At 25.8% G+C, this 16,423-nt stretch overlaps 3 protein-coding genes across 3 annotated transcripts; all 3 read right to left on the bottom strand.

Annotated features, from left to right (window-relative positions):
* Window positions 1-1,971: 1,971 nt before the first annotated feature.
* On the bottom strand, window positions 1,972-2,193 carry OCT59_028384 (uncharacterized protein; the record flags this gene model as incomplete). The annotated part of the gene is made up of 1 exon (XM_066147246.1): window positions 1,972-2,193. The coding sequence occupies one exon, from the start codon at window positions 2,191-2,193 to the stop codon at window positions 1,972-1,974; it is 222 nt and encodes a 73-aa protein (XP_065993971.1).
* Window positions 2,194-2,486: 293 nt separating this feature from the next.
* Window positions 2,487-3,197, bottom strand: OCT59_028383 (uncharacterized protein; the record flags this gene model as incomplete). Its single annotated transcript, XM_066147245.1, has 2 exons — window positions 2,487-2,846; window positions 3,159-3,197. The coding sequence occupies 2 exons, from the start codon at window positions 3,195-3,197 to the stop codon at window positions 2,487-2,489; spliced, it is 399 nt and encodes a 132-aa protein (XP_065993970.1).
* A 96-nt stretch (window positions 3,198-3,293) lies between these two features.
* Window positions 3,294-4,359, bottom strand: OCT59_028382 (uncharacterized protein; the record flags this gene model as incomplete). The annotated part of the gene is made up of 2 exons (XM_066147244.1): window positions 3,294-3,752; window positions 4,198-4,359. The coding sequence occupies 2 exons, from the start codon at window positions 4,357-4,359 to the stop codon at window positions 3,294-3,296; spliced, it is 621 nt and encodes a 206-aa protein (XP_065993969.1).
* Between the last annotated feature and the right edge of the window lie 12,064 nt (window positions 4,360-16,423).

Below are 16,423 nucleotides of genomic sequence, written 5' to 3'. Positions count from 1 at the left end.
TCGATTTAATACAAGAAATAGTTCTTTTGATAATTGGTAAAAAAGGACTGAAAAGCAAGAATAATTGAGGAATCCTATAGGTATTAGGTAAAAAAAAAAAAAGGATGTCCCTCATAAATAATGAAGGAGAGCGTGACCAAGAAAGGTTAAGCAGGTGGTAATTTGAAGTGGGCTGAACCAGGATTTTATTTTTTATTTAAAGATACAACATATATCATTTATAGCACAATCAAGTATTTTTAATATAGCAGAAGTATTAGAACAGATTTTACATTTTTTAGCGATAAATAAATCTTTCTATTCTACTCTATTTGTTTTCTAATTGTAGTACAGATGTAGTACTCCTATTTTATGAAAACATGTTGAACTAAAGGGAAATGGCCTGAAATATGGATATCATTTTCCAGAAGATTATAATTATTGTGCAAGAAAACATACTTGTTTGAAAAGATTTGTAAAAATAATGTGCGAAAAGCATAAGCCTGCTTATGTTTCAAATCTAACCCATCTAGAAATTACTTATTACTATTCACTTTCAGATAAAAAATAAAAAGTATTGTGGATATATTTTCAAATATGATTCATTTAGATTTTAAAAATAGTATAGGTTTTAGTGATAGATCACTATTTATAATAGCAGAATCATATTTTAATTTAAGATATTTCAATTTGTAGGATGCTCAAGCAATAACCGATAAAGGCTTATATGCAATCATACGATTATGCCATAAATTAGAATATCTTAATATTTCTTACTGCAGAAATATTACCAATAAATCTTTGTTTGAAATCACAGAAAATTGTTATGATATACAAGTGTTTCATTTTGCTAAAGCATATCAGATTACAGATAAATCTATAAGTTGCATCTTAAACTCATGCCCAAATTTATAAAATCTTAATATTGTATATAGTAAGAAGGATGTCAAATATGCTAATATGTTAATACAGAGATGTCTTAACATAAAGTATCTTGATTTTGTTGGTGTCATGGCTTTTTGTAATGATGCATTAATTGTGGCAATATCAGAGCATTTCTGAATTAAGATATTTAGAGATCAGACATAATGATATTGGTGATGAGGTTACTGAAGTATTGGCTTATTCTTACTATAAATTAGAATATCTTGATTTAAGTTGCTATAAGTTTGTTAGCGAACTATTGATTTGTAATATTATATGTTCCTGTCCAAACCTCCAACATCTTAACTTTATTCACTGCAATATTACAAGTATGACTATTAAAGAAATTGCTTGCTCATGTCTCAATTTAAAATTTCTAGATTTGGAAGGATGTAAAAATATTAGCAAAAAAACTATGGACCAGTTAAATCCAAATATTCATATCAAAAATTTTGATGAAGTTTACTGTTCTGATTCAGAATCTTCTAGTTCTAAAACTGAATCAGAGTGCTGATTTTCAGTTCAAAAGATATCACATTTTTTTCAATTATCTCTGCCAGATTTACCATTAGATGTATATAGGGAAAACTTTTCACAATATTCTTTTTAGAGATTACTAACCGATCAAGCAGAATAGTTGTACTTTATCAATCTAACTAATAATTCGGAATGGTAATCATCAGCTTAGAAGATTTTTTGCTGAACTTCATATGTACTCCTATGTAACAAAAAAATATATATATTAGCTAACCTGTTCTAGACTATACTTCTCTGCTAATTAATTACGTTATATTTTGGTGAACAGACCAATTCACTATTTATTATAAAATTACTATGAATTAATTATGTCTATCAAAATACATTACGTTTATCAAAATAAATTTAATTAGTATTTTGTCATTTTGACAAAAAGTATATTCTAGACATAGACACTAGCTGAATTTTCACACAATTAAAATAATGATAGTTACTTTCCAGTAAAATAAAATATTTCCACTTCTTATAAATGAATTTCTGTATTAATATACCTGGACCAAAGGCACTAAAGGTAAGAAACTATCAAAAGTTTTAAAGATACACTTTTGCATTTTTATTGGCTTCTTCTAATCCATTTATTTCCTGATCAGAATGACTGACAATACCAAGAACATTCTGAATCATGCTTATATTCTCTTCCAAATATAAAAGCAAATAATATAATGCAGTATTAGGTAATTGAACAATTTGATATTTTGGACATCTGCCCAAAATTCTATCCAAAATCTGTCCAAAACTAAAACCTTTTTTCATTGGACAAGTTTTAGATAGATCACGTGATTATTAAATTAATTTGGGCCAAAATTATAACTAATTCTGGTAAACATTATATAAAATAAATGTTAATTACAAATTTATATTAGCATTACTAAATTTTAAACCATTATTTAATAATTATTTATTATTAATATTATGTTATTGAATGAAAAAAATTATAATAAACTAATTACATATTTAATTAATTAAATTTTGAAAATACAGATATAAATTCTGGCCTTTCCAATTCTCTAATAAAAAGATCTCGTAAGTTCCACTTTGCATCAGCATTAATAGTAGGGTGGATATATATATGAATTTAATAGATCATTATCACTACAATTTAATGATTCCTTTGTAACATCCAAATTTTGTGCTTTTTCTTCTTTCATTAATAGCTCATTCCATTCATTCAGACATTCAATCCAATCTTGTTCAGTTGTTATGTAATCAGATGTTTCTTGTAAGTCTTCAAGTATTCTTTCAGCTTCATTTTGTTCTGTATTACCAGTTTCTTGTTCACCTGCTGATTCAATAATTGGTGGTGCAATATTTACCTTTATTTTTTCAGATTCATGTTTCCTTTTTTTTTTATTTTCAGTCTGATGAATATCTGCTTGAAGTTGAGCTATAGCTACAACTCTTTCATGCTAAATAAATAAAAAAAAAATAATTAGTAAATATCAATAATATATAAAAAATAAAAGAAATAATTTATTTATCGCACGTGCGATGCAAATTTTTATGTTTATCATTGCCATTTTAAGGGGGGTGGCGATGTATAAGCAGGTTGATCAACATAAATAATTTACAAAAAAGGAAAGTGGCGATGCATCGCACGTGCGATGAATAAATTTACTCAAAATAAAATAATATTGCCTTTGATTTGTTTTTTCAAGAAGTGTGCAAAAATCCTATAAATAAGAATAATTGTTCTATAGAAACTGAGTTTACACAAATACTGAAAATTTTGTTGCTATAAATCCTAATTCCTTACACATTATAGAACAATAGTACTAATATGCCAAAACATCATCACCAAATTGCTCATATATTTCATTATTAAAAGGTAATTTTTTAACTCAATAAGATTCAAATTATGCAAGTAGTTTTGTTGGTTTTTCAGATGTCCAAGCTTTATAATAATAATCAAGCCAAATTCCTATTGTTACAAAATTGATTGTTTCTAAGTTAGGATTAAATTTGTCAAGGTGATATTTGGGATGAAGTACAAAAGAAAGTAATAGTATAAATTGTTCCCAGTTATTCCAACATTTTTCAAAATGTGAAATTATGCCTTCAGACAAGAATTGATCTGTATTCTGCTCCCAAAATTTAATAAAATATCCAAAAGATAAAGCAACATCATATAGTTGAGCCTTATCTATTTGCAATTTACCAAATGCTCCACAGTAAGGTTTTATTAATATTGCAAGTTGCGAAATACGGGACCAAAATAAATCACCTATAATTATTTGGCAAATATCAGTTGGAAAATATAATTCAGTAGATTTTGATGAAGTTTCTTCAGAAGGCTCATAACGAGTAACTAAATTCTATTTAAAGAATAATAAATTAGTATTTAATTTTTAATATTTAAATTAATAAATTTCACTTACCTTCAATGTCTATTTAGTCTGAATTAAACTTAAATAACATTCATAATAAGAATTCTATTTTGTATCGCCAGATTTTATTATTGCATAATATTTTGAATAAAGTTCTCGTTGAATATTTTGTAATTTTCCAATAAAATATACATTATTAGAATGATTAAAATAATTAACCAATTTGATGGCATTAGTAGATGCATTTTTCAAGATACTAGATTCTTTAAAAATCTCTCTAACAGCTAAATTGCATTGATATGCAAAGTATGACAAAAATACATATTGAAAGTATTTGAGATAAAGCTGCCATCTAAATAAAATAAAAATTCATTAAATAAATTAAAAAAAAAATAAATAAATTTAATATATAATAATTACATAATCAACTTACCATGCTGAAGCATATGCCGCAAGCTACTTTAATTGATTGTTCCTTTAAATCATTTAATATTATTTCTTCTATTTTTGGTATAACATCAATTGCACGTCCTCTTTGATCACTTATATCTACTGCTTTCCATATCAAAGTTTTACCAGAAGGTAATATAATCATAATTTCAAGTAATTCTTGATTTATCAATTTATATTACATTTCAAAATTAAACTACTTTAAACTTTAAAATTAAAAGTTTTCGTTTCTCTGATCCTAAAATTTGTAAAAAAAAAAAAAAATTTCAAAAACTAATTCAATATTTATAAAATAGGGATTAAAATTTGAATGCACTTGCGTTTGAACGCACCTCTCTTTTTTGGAAATTTTTATATAATAAAAATGCTGATCATTTTATCACGTAATACTGGCAAATTTCTAATTTTTTGAATAAATGCAATTTATACCTTATATACCTATAAATAAACTCACATTATATGCGTATTTTTGCCTCCTCTACAACTTTACTTACTATGACAAAAGGGGTTTAAAACTTCATTTTTGAGCTATACTATGGGGGTGCATTCAAACGCAGGTACGTTTAAAATTTAAACCCTATAAAATAAAATAAAAAAAAATATTAAAAAATTTTTTTTTTAAGCAATATCTTTAAAACTTATCTATTTAAAATTCAAAATAAAAAAAAAATTAAATTATTTTTTTTAATAAAAACAAAGTCATCTATTCAATATTTAAGAACTGAAATCAAAATTACAAAATAAAAGAAAAAAAAATAAAAAAAATTATTTTAATAAAAAAGATTTGAGCAAAATCTTCAAAACTTTAAAAAAAATAAAATTTTGAAGTATTGTTTAAAATAAAATTCACCTATTTAAAACTTAAAAATTAGAGCCAAATAGAAAAAAAAATCAATAAATTAAATTAAAAAAAAATAAAGTTTTAAAGTGTTATTTAAAATGAAACTTACTTATTCAATATCCAAAAACTGAAGCTGAAATCTATAAAATAAAAAAAAATTAAATTATTTTTTAAAAAATAAAATAAAATCTCAAAGTATTATTTAAAATGAAACTCATTTATTTAATATAAAGAACTGAAACAGGACCTGAATAATACTAATATAACTCACAAGTAAACTTTAAGTATTGAAGTAAAAATACATTTTATGACATAACTTTGTCAATATTGAAGCTAAGAATTTGATTTTACTATCATTAGAATTCTCTCATTGAGATGAATCTAATAATATAAATTTTATTAAAATAAAATTACTGGTTGTGTTAAAAACAGAGGTATATAGGATATAAAGCTCTGAACGGTTCGGGCTAAACCGGGGAACCGATCCGAAACTGGCTCAAAATTCGGTTCGGTTCGGTTCGGATATTAAAACTGAAAAACCGGCGGTTCAGTTCGGTTTAATCCGATTTTTTATAAAAATGCGAAAAATCGAATAGCCGGCCATCTAGTGATCGTATAAAGTCAAGCCATATATCATTGAATTCGTCTCGACGAGACGCGTCGAATGGTGGTAAGATCATGTCTCTAGCATCGATAGAACACACGTTAACCCACGCTAAATGATTTATCAATAATTTGAATTAGCAAGCTATCTATCGGTGCTAGAGACATGATCTTAATGCCATTCGACGCGTCTCTGTGAGACGAATCCAATGAATATAAATTCGTTCGTGTACGACCACTATATGGCGAATAATATCAAGTTTCGCATTTTTTAAAATTTTCGAGCGTTAAAAATTAAAAATTCCGATACATGAATTTATTCGTCGTCCAATGGTCATACAAATATGAATTAGGACTCATTGGATTCGTCTCGATGAGACGAGTCGAATGGTGGTAAGAGCACGTCTCTAGCATCGATAGATAGCTTGATAATGCCAATTTTTTATAAATTATTTAGCGTGAATTAACTTACGATCTATTAATGCTAGAAACATGATCTCACCACCATTCGACTCGTCTCATCGAGACGAATCCAATGAATCCTAATTCATATTTGTACGACCATTAGACGACGAATAAATTCATGTATCGGAATTTTTAATTTTTAACGCTCGAAATTTTTAAAAAAATGCGAAACTTGATATTATTCGCCATCTAGTGGTCGTACACGAACAAATTTATATTCATTGGATTCGTCTCACAGAGACGCGTCGAATGGCGCTAAGATCATGTCTCTAGCACCGATAGATAGCTTGCTAATTCAAATTATTGATAAATTATTTAGCGTGGGTTAACGTGTGTTCTATCAATGCTAGAGACATGATCTTACCACCATTCGACGCGTCTCGTCGAGACGAATCCAATGATATATGGCTTGACTTTATACGATCACTAGATGGCCGGCTATTCGATTTTTAGCATTTTTATAAAAATCGGATTAAACTGAACCGAACCGCCAGTTTTTCGGTTCGGTTCTTATGGATTTCGGCTCTAATCCGAACCGTCTATAATCTGGACCAAACCGACCCGTTCGGAGCTTTAATAGGATAACAAAATTTTGAAAATACTCTTGTAATATGCAATTTTTGAAAAATTTTAATATAAACTCTATGCAAATTCAAATGTGAGTTGTATCAGCCAGTATTGTTCAGAGTTCTACTGAAACTAAAACTATAAAATAAAAAAATAAGTGTTTTTAACAAAAAGTTTTAAGTAAAATCTTCAAAATTTACTATCTGATACTCAAGAATTAAAGCCAAAATTTACAAAATAAAAGAAAAAAAAAAATTATAAAAAAATTTTTTTAATGAAAAAGTTTTAATTGTTAATTTACCACTTAATGATACAAATAATTAGCAAAACTGGAATACTACTTTCCTAAATAGTAAAAGTTCATCAATTTCTAACCAAATCACTTAAAATTTTTACTGGAAAAACTTTGTTTTTTTATCCAAAAAATTTAATTGCAGATCCACCTAAAATCGGCACTGCGTTACTAATAAAATTCGGGGTTAAATTTGCCGATTTTGTGCTAAAACACAAATTTCAAAAAAGGATATCTCATAGATGACATATTAACTATAAAAAAAAATCATATAATATACTGAAAAAATACTTAAAAAAAACGAATTTGCAAAAAAAAGTTATACATTCATATGCAAAATAATGAGTTTACTATGTGCGCGCGTCAGATTTACATCTTATAATATACGAAATTTCAATATTTCATTTTACTATATTGCATTATTTACATTAAAACCCTATAATTTTTAGCTTTTAAAGTTGTTTTTAAAAGCTTTTTTGAAATATTTTTATTATTAAAAACAAGTGAAAGTTGAAGAAAACCAGTTACAGAAATATAATTATAAAATTTTTTGGCAAATATGACTTGTCATAAAATGAAAGAAAATATTGTATTTATAATATTTCTGTTTGTAAAATGGTTGAAACTTATTTCGCACGCGAGATGCAAAAAATGCTTTTTTATTATTGCTATTATTCCCAAATTTTATTAGTAACGCAGTGCTGATTTTAGGCGGATCGGCAATTAAGTGATTTTAATTTCTAAACATTGTCAATTAGCTAAATTTTTAGTAAAATTTCATCAAGATTTTTTGTTTAATAAAAATATTAACTAGAAATTTCAAAATTAATTAATATATACTTTCATTAGATTTTCAAAAAAAATCCAATTTAAAAAATATGAAATATTTTACAAATTAGAATTAACAGCTTAAAAATGCATCAAATTTCTTAAATTTTAAAAAAATTTTAATTTTTTTTATTTTTAATGCTAAATAAATAATTCAATGAAATTAAATTTTTAAAATTTGTATAATTAATGTGATACTTTTTAAATGAGTATTTTAACATATACAAAGTGTTTATTTTCAGATTATTAAGATAGTATTTTGCTAAGCATAGGCATATTGTTAAATAATAAATCAGCAATTAAGTAAAATCTTTGAAACTTACCTATCTAAAGTCTAAGAATTAAAGCCAAAATCTATAAAATAAAAAAAAATAAAGTTTTGAAATATTACTTAAAATAAAACTTATTTATATCTATTTAATATTTAAGATTTGAAGCTAAAATTTACAAAATAAAAAAAAAACAATAAATTTTTTTTTTAATAAAAAGTTTTTTTAAAATTTTGAAGTGAAATAAAACTATATTTAAAACTTGTGTTGAATTAAATAAAAAAAAGAGTTTAAAAAAAATTATCATATATATACAGTATATAATAATTTTTGCGTTAACTTTAAAATGATATTTGAAAGTTATATATTAAAATTTTGGTTAAAGCTTTATACAGACTGAACTTTGGTTAAAATTTAACCAAAAGTTATATGGCTAATATATTTTAGATTACAGATTTTCAAATTAGAGCCAAATTGATTAGAAGTTATTAAAATTCTGTGACATTTAGTATAAAATTCATAACTGACTTTTTGCTAAAATTAATCAAATTTGCTCTTTTTTTACTTTTTTATTTTTTGCAATTATCTTAGTATCTAATAATTCAATTAGATGAACTTTTTTTTATTTTATAAAATAAATGCTGAGAAAATAACAAAAAACTGATTTTTTAAAATTAAAAATATCAATTTGCTTTAAATTACTAGTATTCTTTTTATAAAATAAAGAATATTACTATTAAACTTCAATAATTTTCTGCTTTGATTATTTGGTCAGAATTAGAAATTTCTTTATAGTATATTGTAATTAATTTAATATTTGTTTTGATTAGTATTCTCTAAAGCCATTTCAAATTATTTAAATCTTGCTTAAAAAGTTTAAGCTTTGCAAGTTTCATTAAACCTATTGATTAATTAATTAATTACAGTCAACTCTCTTTATAGTCACACATTTGGGACAGTCTATATTTGGTGATTATATAAAAGAGATGTGACTACATAAAAAATTTCTTATATTAGTATATCATAATTCCGGCCAAAAATTAATATAAATTTTGGCCAAAATTATACTTAAAATTTTATTGTATCATAACTCTGCCAATATTAATTATAAAGAGATGATCTTACCGCCATTCGATTTGTCTTAATGAGACAGTTCTAATGGTATAAATACATCGAAATCCAATCACTAGATTAATTTCTAAAATTAAAAAATATCAGATATTAATAGTTTTTGTGCAATAACTCTGCCAATATTGATCCTAGAGAGACGATTTTACTACCATTCGATTCATCTTGATATGACAAATCTAATAATATAAAATACATCAAAATCCAATCACTAGATCAATTTTCGAAATTAAAAAATATTAAATGGTTATTAAGTAGTAATTCCGTCAATATTGATCACAGAGAGACGAGCTTACCGCCATTTGATTCGTTTTGATGAAATGGTTCTAATAAAATACATCGAAATCCAATCACTAGATTAATTTCTGAAATTAAAAAAATATTAATAGTTTTTGTATAATAACTTTGCTAATATTGATCCTAGAGAGACGATCTTACTACCATTCGATTCGTCTTAATGTGACGAATCTAATGATATAAAATATATCGAAATCCAATCACTAGATCAATTTCTGAAATTAAAAAATATTAAATGGTTTTTAAGTAGTAACTCCATCAATATTGATCACAAAGAGATGAGCTTACTACCATTTGATTTGTCTTGATGAGATGATTTCAATGAGCTATTAATTGTCTTTTTTACAATTACTAGGTACTGAGAAATTTAGCAAAATGTTAAATGGTGCAGTAAATGTAAATCAAGAAATATGATAAGGCTGATGTTTAATATTTTGTTAAATAACTCATCAGCCAGTTATTGTAAAAGGATAAAACTTTTTCTGCATTAGATTATTGGAACTTTGATGTTCATTCTCTGTCCTGTCTATAGCTTACTAGATAATTACTTCCTGCCCATCTAACAATATTTTTGAAGAATTATTTTCTTCTTTTTGTCGTGTACAAGACTATTTCTTCTTTTCTTAATGATTTTCAAGTCGAATTATATGGTGAAATTTGGCTATATCGAAATGTTCTTTTTCACACCTGGGAAAAATCTCAGGGAATTTCTGCTTCATCAAAATCATGTGGCCCTTCTGCCATTTTCTCTTCTATTATTTTTCCACATTATCACAACTCTTCTTTAGCGTTAATTTCTCAGAATTCCTGGATTTCTTGGATATCCTCTTTTATAATTCAAGGTGGATTTTAGATCTTACATTTGGATTTTCTGCACCGCTTAACAGTTCAACCTCTTAGAGTCTCTTTCTGGTAATGGACTGGATTTTGGGATGTTAAATAGTTAACTCACACTGGCCTTCGAGTAAAGTTGGGGTATATGATTCTGTAATAGTTTAGTTATTCTTTTCTTTAATTTTATTTTAGTTTAGATTTTTTTGCTTGTATGAGCCGTGAAACTACTCTTTTTATTTTTTATTAGTTTATTTTCTTATTTTGTAATATTATTCAAATTTTAAATTTTCGATTTTAAAATATAAATAAAAGATAAAATCATAAGACTGTTTGCATAATAAAAGGATAAAACTACAAAGGCTGATCACCCTAGTGCAGTCGTTAAGGCAGCACTCTCTCATATAGCCTGAGTATGGTGAAGTTGCAGGTTCAATTTCACTGATCATGAAAATAAAATGAATTTTACTGTGAGTGCTACAACCAATTAGGGATTGGAATCGAAAATCGAATCTTTTCAAGATTTTTCTTATAAATAACCATCCTGACTTTGAATAAGTTTCTAATTTCAGCAAAAATAATCAGCACTTGGCCGGCATGAAAAATTACTTTGGAGTCAGGTTAACTTATATGTAAAAAATTGCTGAGAATCAATTCTCAAGAATCGATTTTACTATGTTTTGTCGATTTTCGATTAATCGATTTTAATACCTACAACCAATAGCATGAAGATACAGGGATTAGTGTAGTTAGACTGCATCATGGTGAATTAGTGTATACAGTTAGGTCGCACATTTTAACTAAGGGTCATGATGTCCTTCTAACGTTCTTTATGAGGCCATTAACATGTGCGCAGTTCTGTCCTTGAGGTCACTAGTACTATACCTTAGAGGGACTTTCTGTCCAGATGGTTACTCCATGATACCGCTTGGGGTCAGTAATGGCTAGATGGTCATTTTAGATGGTAAAGCTGAGGGTGCAATAACTTAGTGGTAGTCTGACCTTCTGTTAAGTCGTAGACCAAGATCAAGTGGATAATGCATTGAGAACAGGTAACATGATTATAAAGTTCGATTCAGGTCCTGATTGGTGATCTTTAGTGGTTGATATCCACCATAAGGGGTGATTCTGGACAGATGCCTGCTACTTCCTGTTTGAATGATCACTACAAAGTATACCACTTGAGGTAAACAACTGTACTATTAGTACTGAGTAATCACAGGCTGTAATGATCTTTGAGTGAGATTTCGTACCTAAAATAGTGGTATAGAAGGGTACTAAATGGTTGATGTTATCTGTCGAAAGTCCTCCATGAAAGTAGATGCTTTTTAAAGGTCGTAAAATAAATTGAGTACTAATATCATGCAATAGGTTAAGGATGAGTAAGCGGCATATTCCTAGCTTCAAATCAGCTTTAAAAGTGGCCTGATGGGAGATGTTCTCGTATATAGTGCTGTTACTGCAAGGAATTAAGTACTCAGGTATATATTTGTAATTAATAGGAATGATAGTATACTAGCTGATAACTAGTCTTATAAGAGGTAGTAGGAGGCTTGGCCATAAACACTAGTAAAGTAAAAGGATAAAACTACCACCATTCGATTCGTCTCAGTAAGACGATTCTAACAAGTTATGGTACATCTTTGTATGATTATTAGATGTCAAGTTATTTAATATATTCTTCATATGACTGTGATTATAAAGAGTTCTTTTTAATATAAGATTTTTGAGGATAGATGTGATAATGACTATAGATAGATTGTGACTATATAGGAAAGATTTTAATAATAAAGTGTTTTGAACATTCAACTGGTGTGACTATATAGTAGAATATGACTATATAAATAGGAGTGACTATAGAAGGAGTTGACTGTAGCTGGTCCAATATTAGATCAAGCTATTAAAAGTATTGAACAATTATACAAAGAAAAGTTAAATCAGATACATGAGCAAGCTGGTATTACTCTTTCATTTGATGATTGGAAAAATATTGGAATTTTTAAATATATTTTTTATTTTTCTCAGTTTTTATATAATTTTTTGATATTTAAAATTAAATAAATACTATAATATAAATTTATAATACAATATAATAATGCAAATATTAGAAAACAACTAAATATTATATAAAATTTATTAACCAATTCTACTAAAAATTATGTAAAAAATAACTGAAATTCAGATAAATAGCAGTCTGAATTATACCATTTAATATAAATATTTAGTATAATATTTAGCCAATTTAAGCCAAATTTTGAATATAATTTGTCCCAAATTTACTTATTCAAAATTTGATTAATAGTAATTTGATTCTAATTTCAGATTAAACTTTAACCTAAATTGCATTGAATAGACTGATCCAGATTAGACTGAATTAGGCTTAAAATCATGTATATTATAAGTTTAAAATTATGCAATATATAATATATAAATTATATACAGTTAACCCTTGTTATAACGAACCCTAGGGTCTAGACCTCAACTTCACTATAAAACTATAGTGAAGATTTTAAGAGATTTGATTGGTTAATTCGTTATAGCAAAAGGAAATTTATTATAATTGTCTGAAAAATTTATTATATCAAAGGTTCACTATATCAAGGTTTGACTGTATATTATATTAAAGATGTGTGCAACTTGCAATTCACAATTGCAACTCTATATTTTTTATATAATTATAATTATGTAACTATTTAAAAAACAGTTAAAATGTTAATCTTATATTATACATATTAAAATTATATATAATGCAATTAAATATCATTTTTTACCTATAAATTAAATGATAAAAATATCATATAGTTCAATTAGCTTCTTTTATTTTGCAATTTGCATGCTATTTTTTTAATATATCATAATAATTTGCAATATATAAAAACATTTTTTTTTGTATATATTATTTTTTAAGTAATTTTTATATACTTAAAAATTCAGTTTAACTTTATTTTTAAAATAAATATATATTTTAAATAATATTAATACTAATATAAATAAATATAATATGGAATAAAGCTCCGAATGGGTTAATTTGGTCTGGATTATAGACGGTTTGGATTAGAGCTGAAATCCGTAAGAACTGAACTGAAAAACCGGCAGTTCAGTTCAGTTTAATCCGATTTTTATAAAAATGCAAAAATCAAAAAGCCTTCCATCTAGTAATCATACAAAGTGAACCATATATCATTGGATTCGTCTTGATGAGACGTATCGAATGGTGGTAAGATCATATCTCTAGTATCAATAGATCACACGTTAATCCACGCTAAATAGTTTATAAATAATTGGAATTAGCAAGCTATCTATCAGTGCTAGAGACATGATCTTTGCACTATTTAACACGTCTCAGTGAGACAAATCCAATGAATATAAATTTGTCCATGTACAATCACTGGATAGCGAATAATGTCAAGTTTTGCATTTTTTTAAAAATTTTTGAGCATTAAAAATTAAAAATTCAGATACATAAATTTATTTGTCATCCAATGGTCATACAAATATGAATTAGGATTCATTGGATTTGTCTCAATGAGACAAGTCAAATGGTGGTGAGATCATATCACTAGCATTAATAGATCGTAGGTTAATTCATGCTAAATGATTTATAAAAAATTGGCATTAGCAAGCTATCTATCAATGCTAGAAACGTGATCTTACTACCATTCAACTCATCTCATTGAGACGAATCCAATGAGTTCTAATTCATATTTGTATAACCATTAGACGATGAATAAATTCATGTATTGGAATTTTTAATTTTTAATTTTAAAAAAATGCAAAACTTGACATTATTCGCCATCCAGTGGCTGTACACAGACAAATTTATATTTATTGGATTCGTCTTGATGAGACGTGTTGAATGATGCTAAGATCATGTCTCTAGCACTGATAGATAGCTTGCTAATTCCAATTATTTATAAACTATTTAGCATGGGTTAACATGTGCGTGATCTATCGATACTAGAGATATGATCTTACCACCATTCAACGCGTCTCATTGAGACGAATCCAATGATATATGGCTTAACTTTGTACGATCATTAGATGGACGGCTATTCGATTTTTTGCATTTTTATAAAAAATCAAATTAAACTGAACTGAACTGCCAGTTTTTCGGTTCTAATACCTGAACCAAACTGAACCGAATTTTAAGCCAGTTTCAGATCAGTTCTCTGGTTTAACCCAAATCGTTCAGAGCTTTAATATGGAAGATAATAAATATTACTTGATAAATTTAAATAACAAAATAATGAAAAATTAGCTAATAAAATTAGAAAATTATGATTAAAAAAGTAAAAAAAAAATCTGTTGTTCATTTAAACTTTATTTTAAATAAATAAAATAATACTTTGTATTTTTGTTATATATTAAGACTAATTACTATTATTATCAGTAATCTTAAATGATTCTTCTACATTTATAAAATATTTTAAATCAAAATAAATATAATACTAATATAATAATAAATAATTTCATTTAAAAAGTATTAATAATAAATGATTTATTTTATTAAAATATTTAAATTATACCTTAAAATTCATACAGTGTATGAAAAAAATAATTATAATAAAAATTATATGTTTAATAATTCCTGCAATATACATTCATTTGGCAAATAATTTTATCTAGTTACACAGTAAATATATAATTATATGCTGATCATTTTTTGTTTACATATTCATTTACGATAGTTATTTCGTGATCTGCCAGTGAACCATAAAATTTGACTATTAAAAGGCGGTGATAAGTTCATATATATTTTTATCAATAATTTAGAATCTGCGATTCCAGAGAAAAAATATGGGATAACTCGCCTTCTATTAGTCATAGAGACATAAAATTATTACCATTAGATGCGTCTCGATGAGACGAATCCGATGAACCAAATTTTATTTTCCTACGACCACTAGATGATGAGTTATCTTTAAAATTTTTAAAATACTAAATTTTTTTTTTTTCAAATTCAAATTTTCAGCTCTTATGAAAGTGTCTTTTGGTGCATGAAATTTTTACCGGTCTTTTATTATTAAGACAGCCAAATGGCATATTTTTATGGCTATAATATTAGTTTTCATATTATATTTTAGTAATTTGTACCTTGCATTGCCAAAACTGTAGATTCCGCGCTATTAGTAAATATATATATAACTTTTTACCGGAATTTAATAGCCAAGTTTTATGGTTCACTGGCGGATCACGAATTATATTTTATCTATAGCAAAATGGCATATAGAATTTTTGCGCAATATTATACAATGATATGGGAAAATAGTATTTACGATGGCACAAAACTAAAATTTTACACTCTTTAACCTTTATTCCACTCCTTATAATATACCATTATAGTGGTAAAAAAAAAATCAATTACTGTAGACATTTTCCAGGATATAATTCAAAAAGAGTGAAAAAGAATTGAACTGAAGATTTTTATTAATTTAATTAAAAGTATGCCATCAAGATTAGAACAAATAATTAAAGGTAATGGTAATAAGATAAATTATTAATTATGCATAGTCAAACTTTTTCGCAATGTAATAAAGCATATATGTTTAAATTTTTATGAATTTTCAATAAATATTTATTACACAAATAGACAAAATATTATTATAATTATTTTTTTTGCGCACTGTAAATAAGTAAATAAACAAAGTATATAATTAGTATTAATATTTGAAATAAATTAATAATAATAAATAATAGGTAATTACTATTATATATTTAAATTTTAGGTAATTTTAATAATTAAATTAAAATTAATAGTATTAATTACCAATAGTACTAGTAAACTTTAGTAATAATTATTTTAAGCTAAAAATCTCAATAAAAAATTTTTTATATAGTAAACTTTATTATATAGATCTCTTTGAAAAGTTTTATATTTAAAGTGCTAAATGGTTTGAATTGGTTCAGGTTGGAGACAAAAAATTGTTTCAGATCCAATTTAAGACTAGATTGGATCAGGTCAGTTATTTTAATTTAGTCTGATCTGATTTTTTAATATATTTGATTTTTAAATATTGGTAAAGATGATAATGTATAATTTAATAAAATCCAGTTTTATATTATTTAATTACTTTTTCAGTAATTCAGT

This window comes from Rhizophagus irregularis, chromosome 8 (genome assembly GCF_026210795.1).
Source record: "Rhizophagus irregularis chromosome 8, complete sequence".
In the NCBI taxonomy this organism is placed as follows: Eukaryota; Fungi; Glomeromycota; class Glomeromycetes; order Glomerales; family Glomeraceae; genus Rhizophagus; species Rhizophagus irregularis.
The sequence above is the reverse complement of the archived record's forward strand: the minus strand, read 5'-3'. Positions and strand labels throughout refer to the sequence as shown.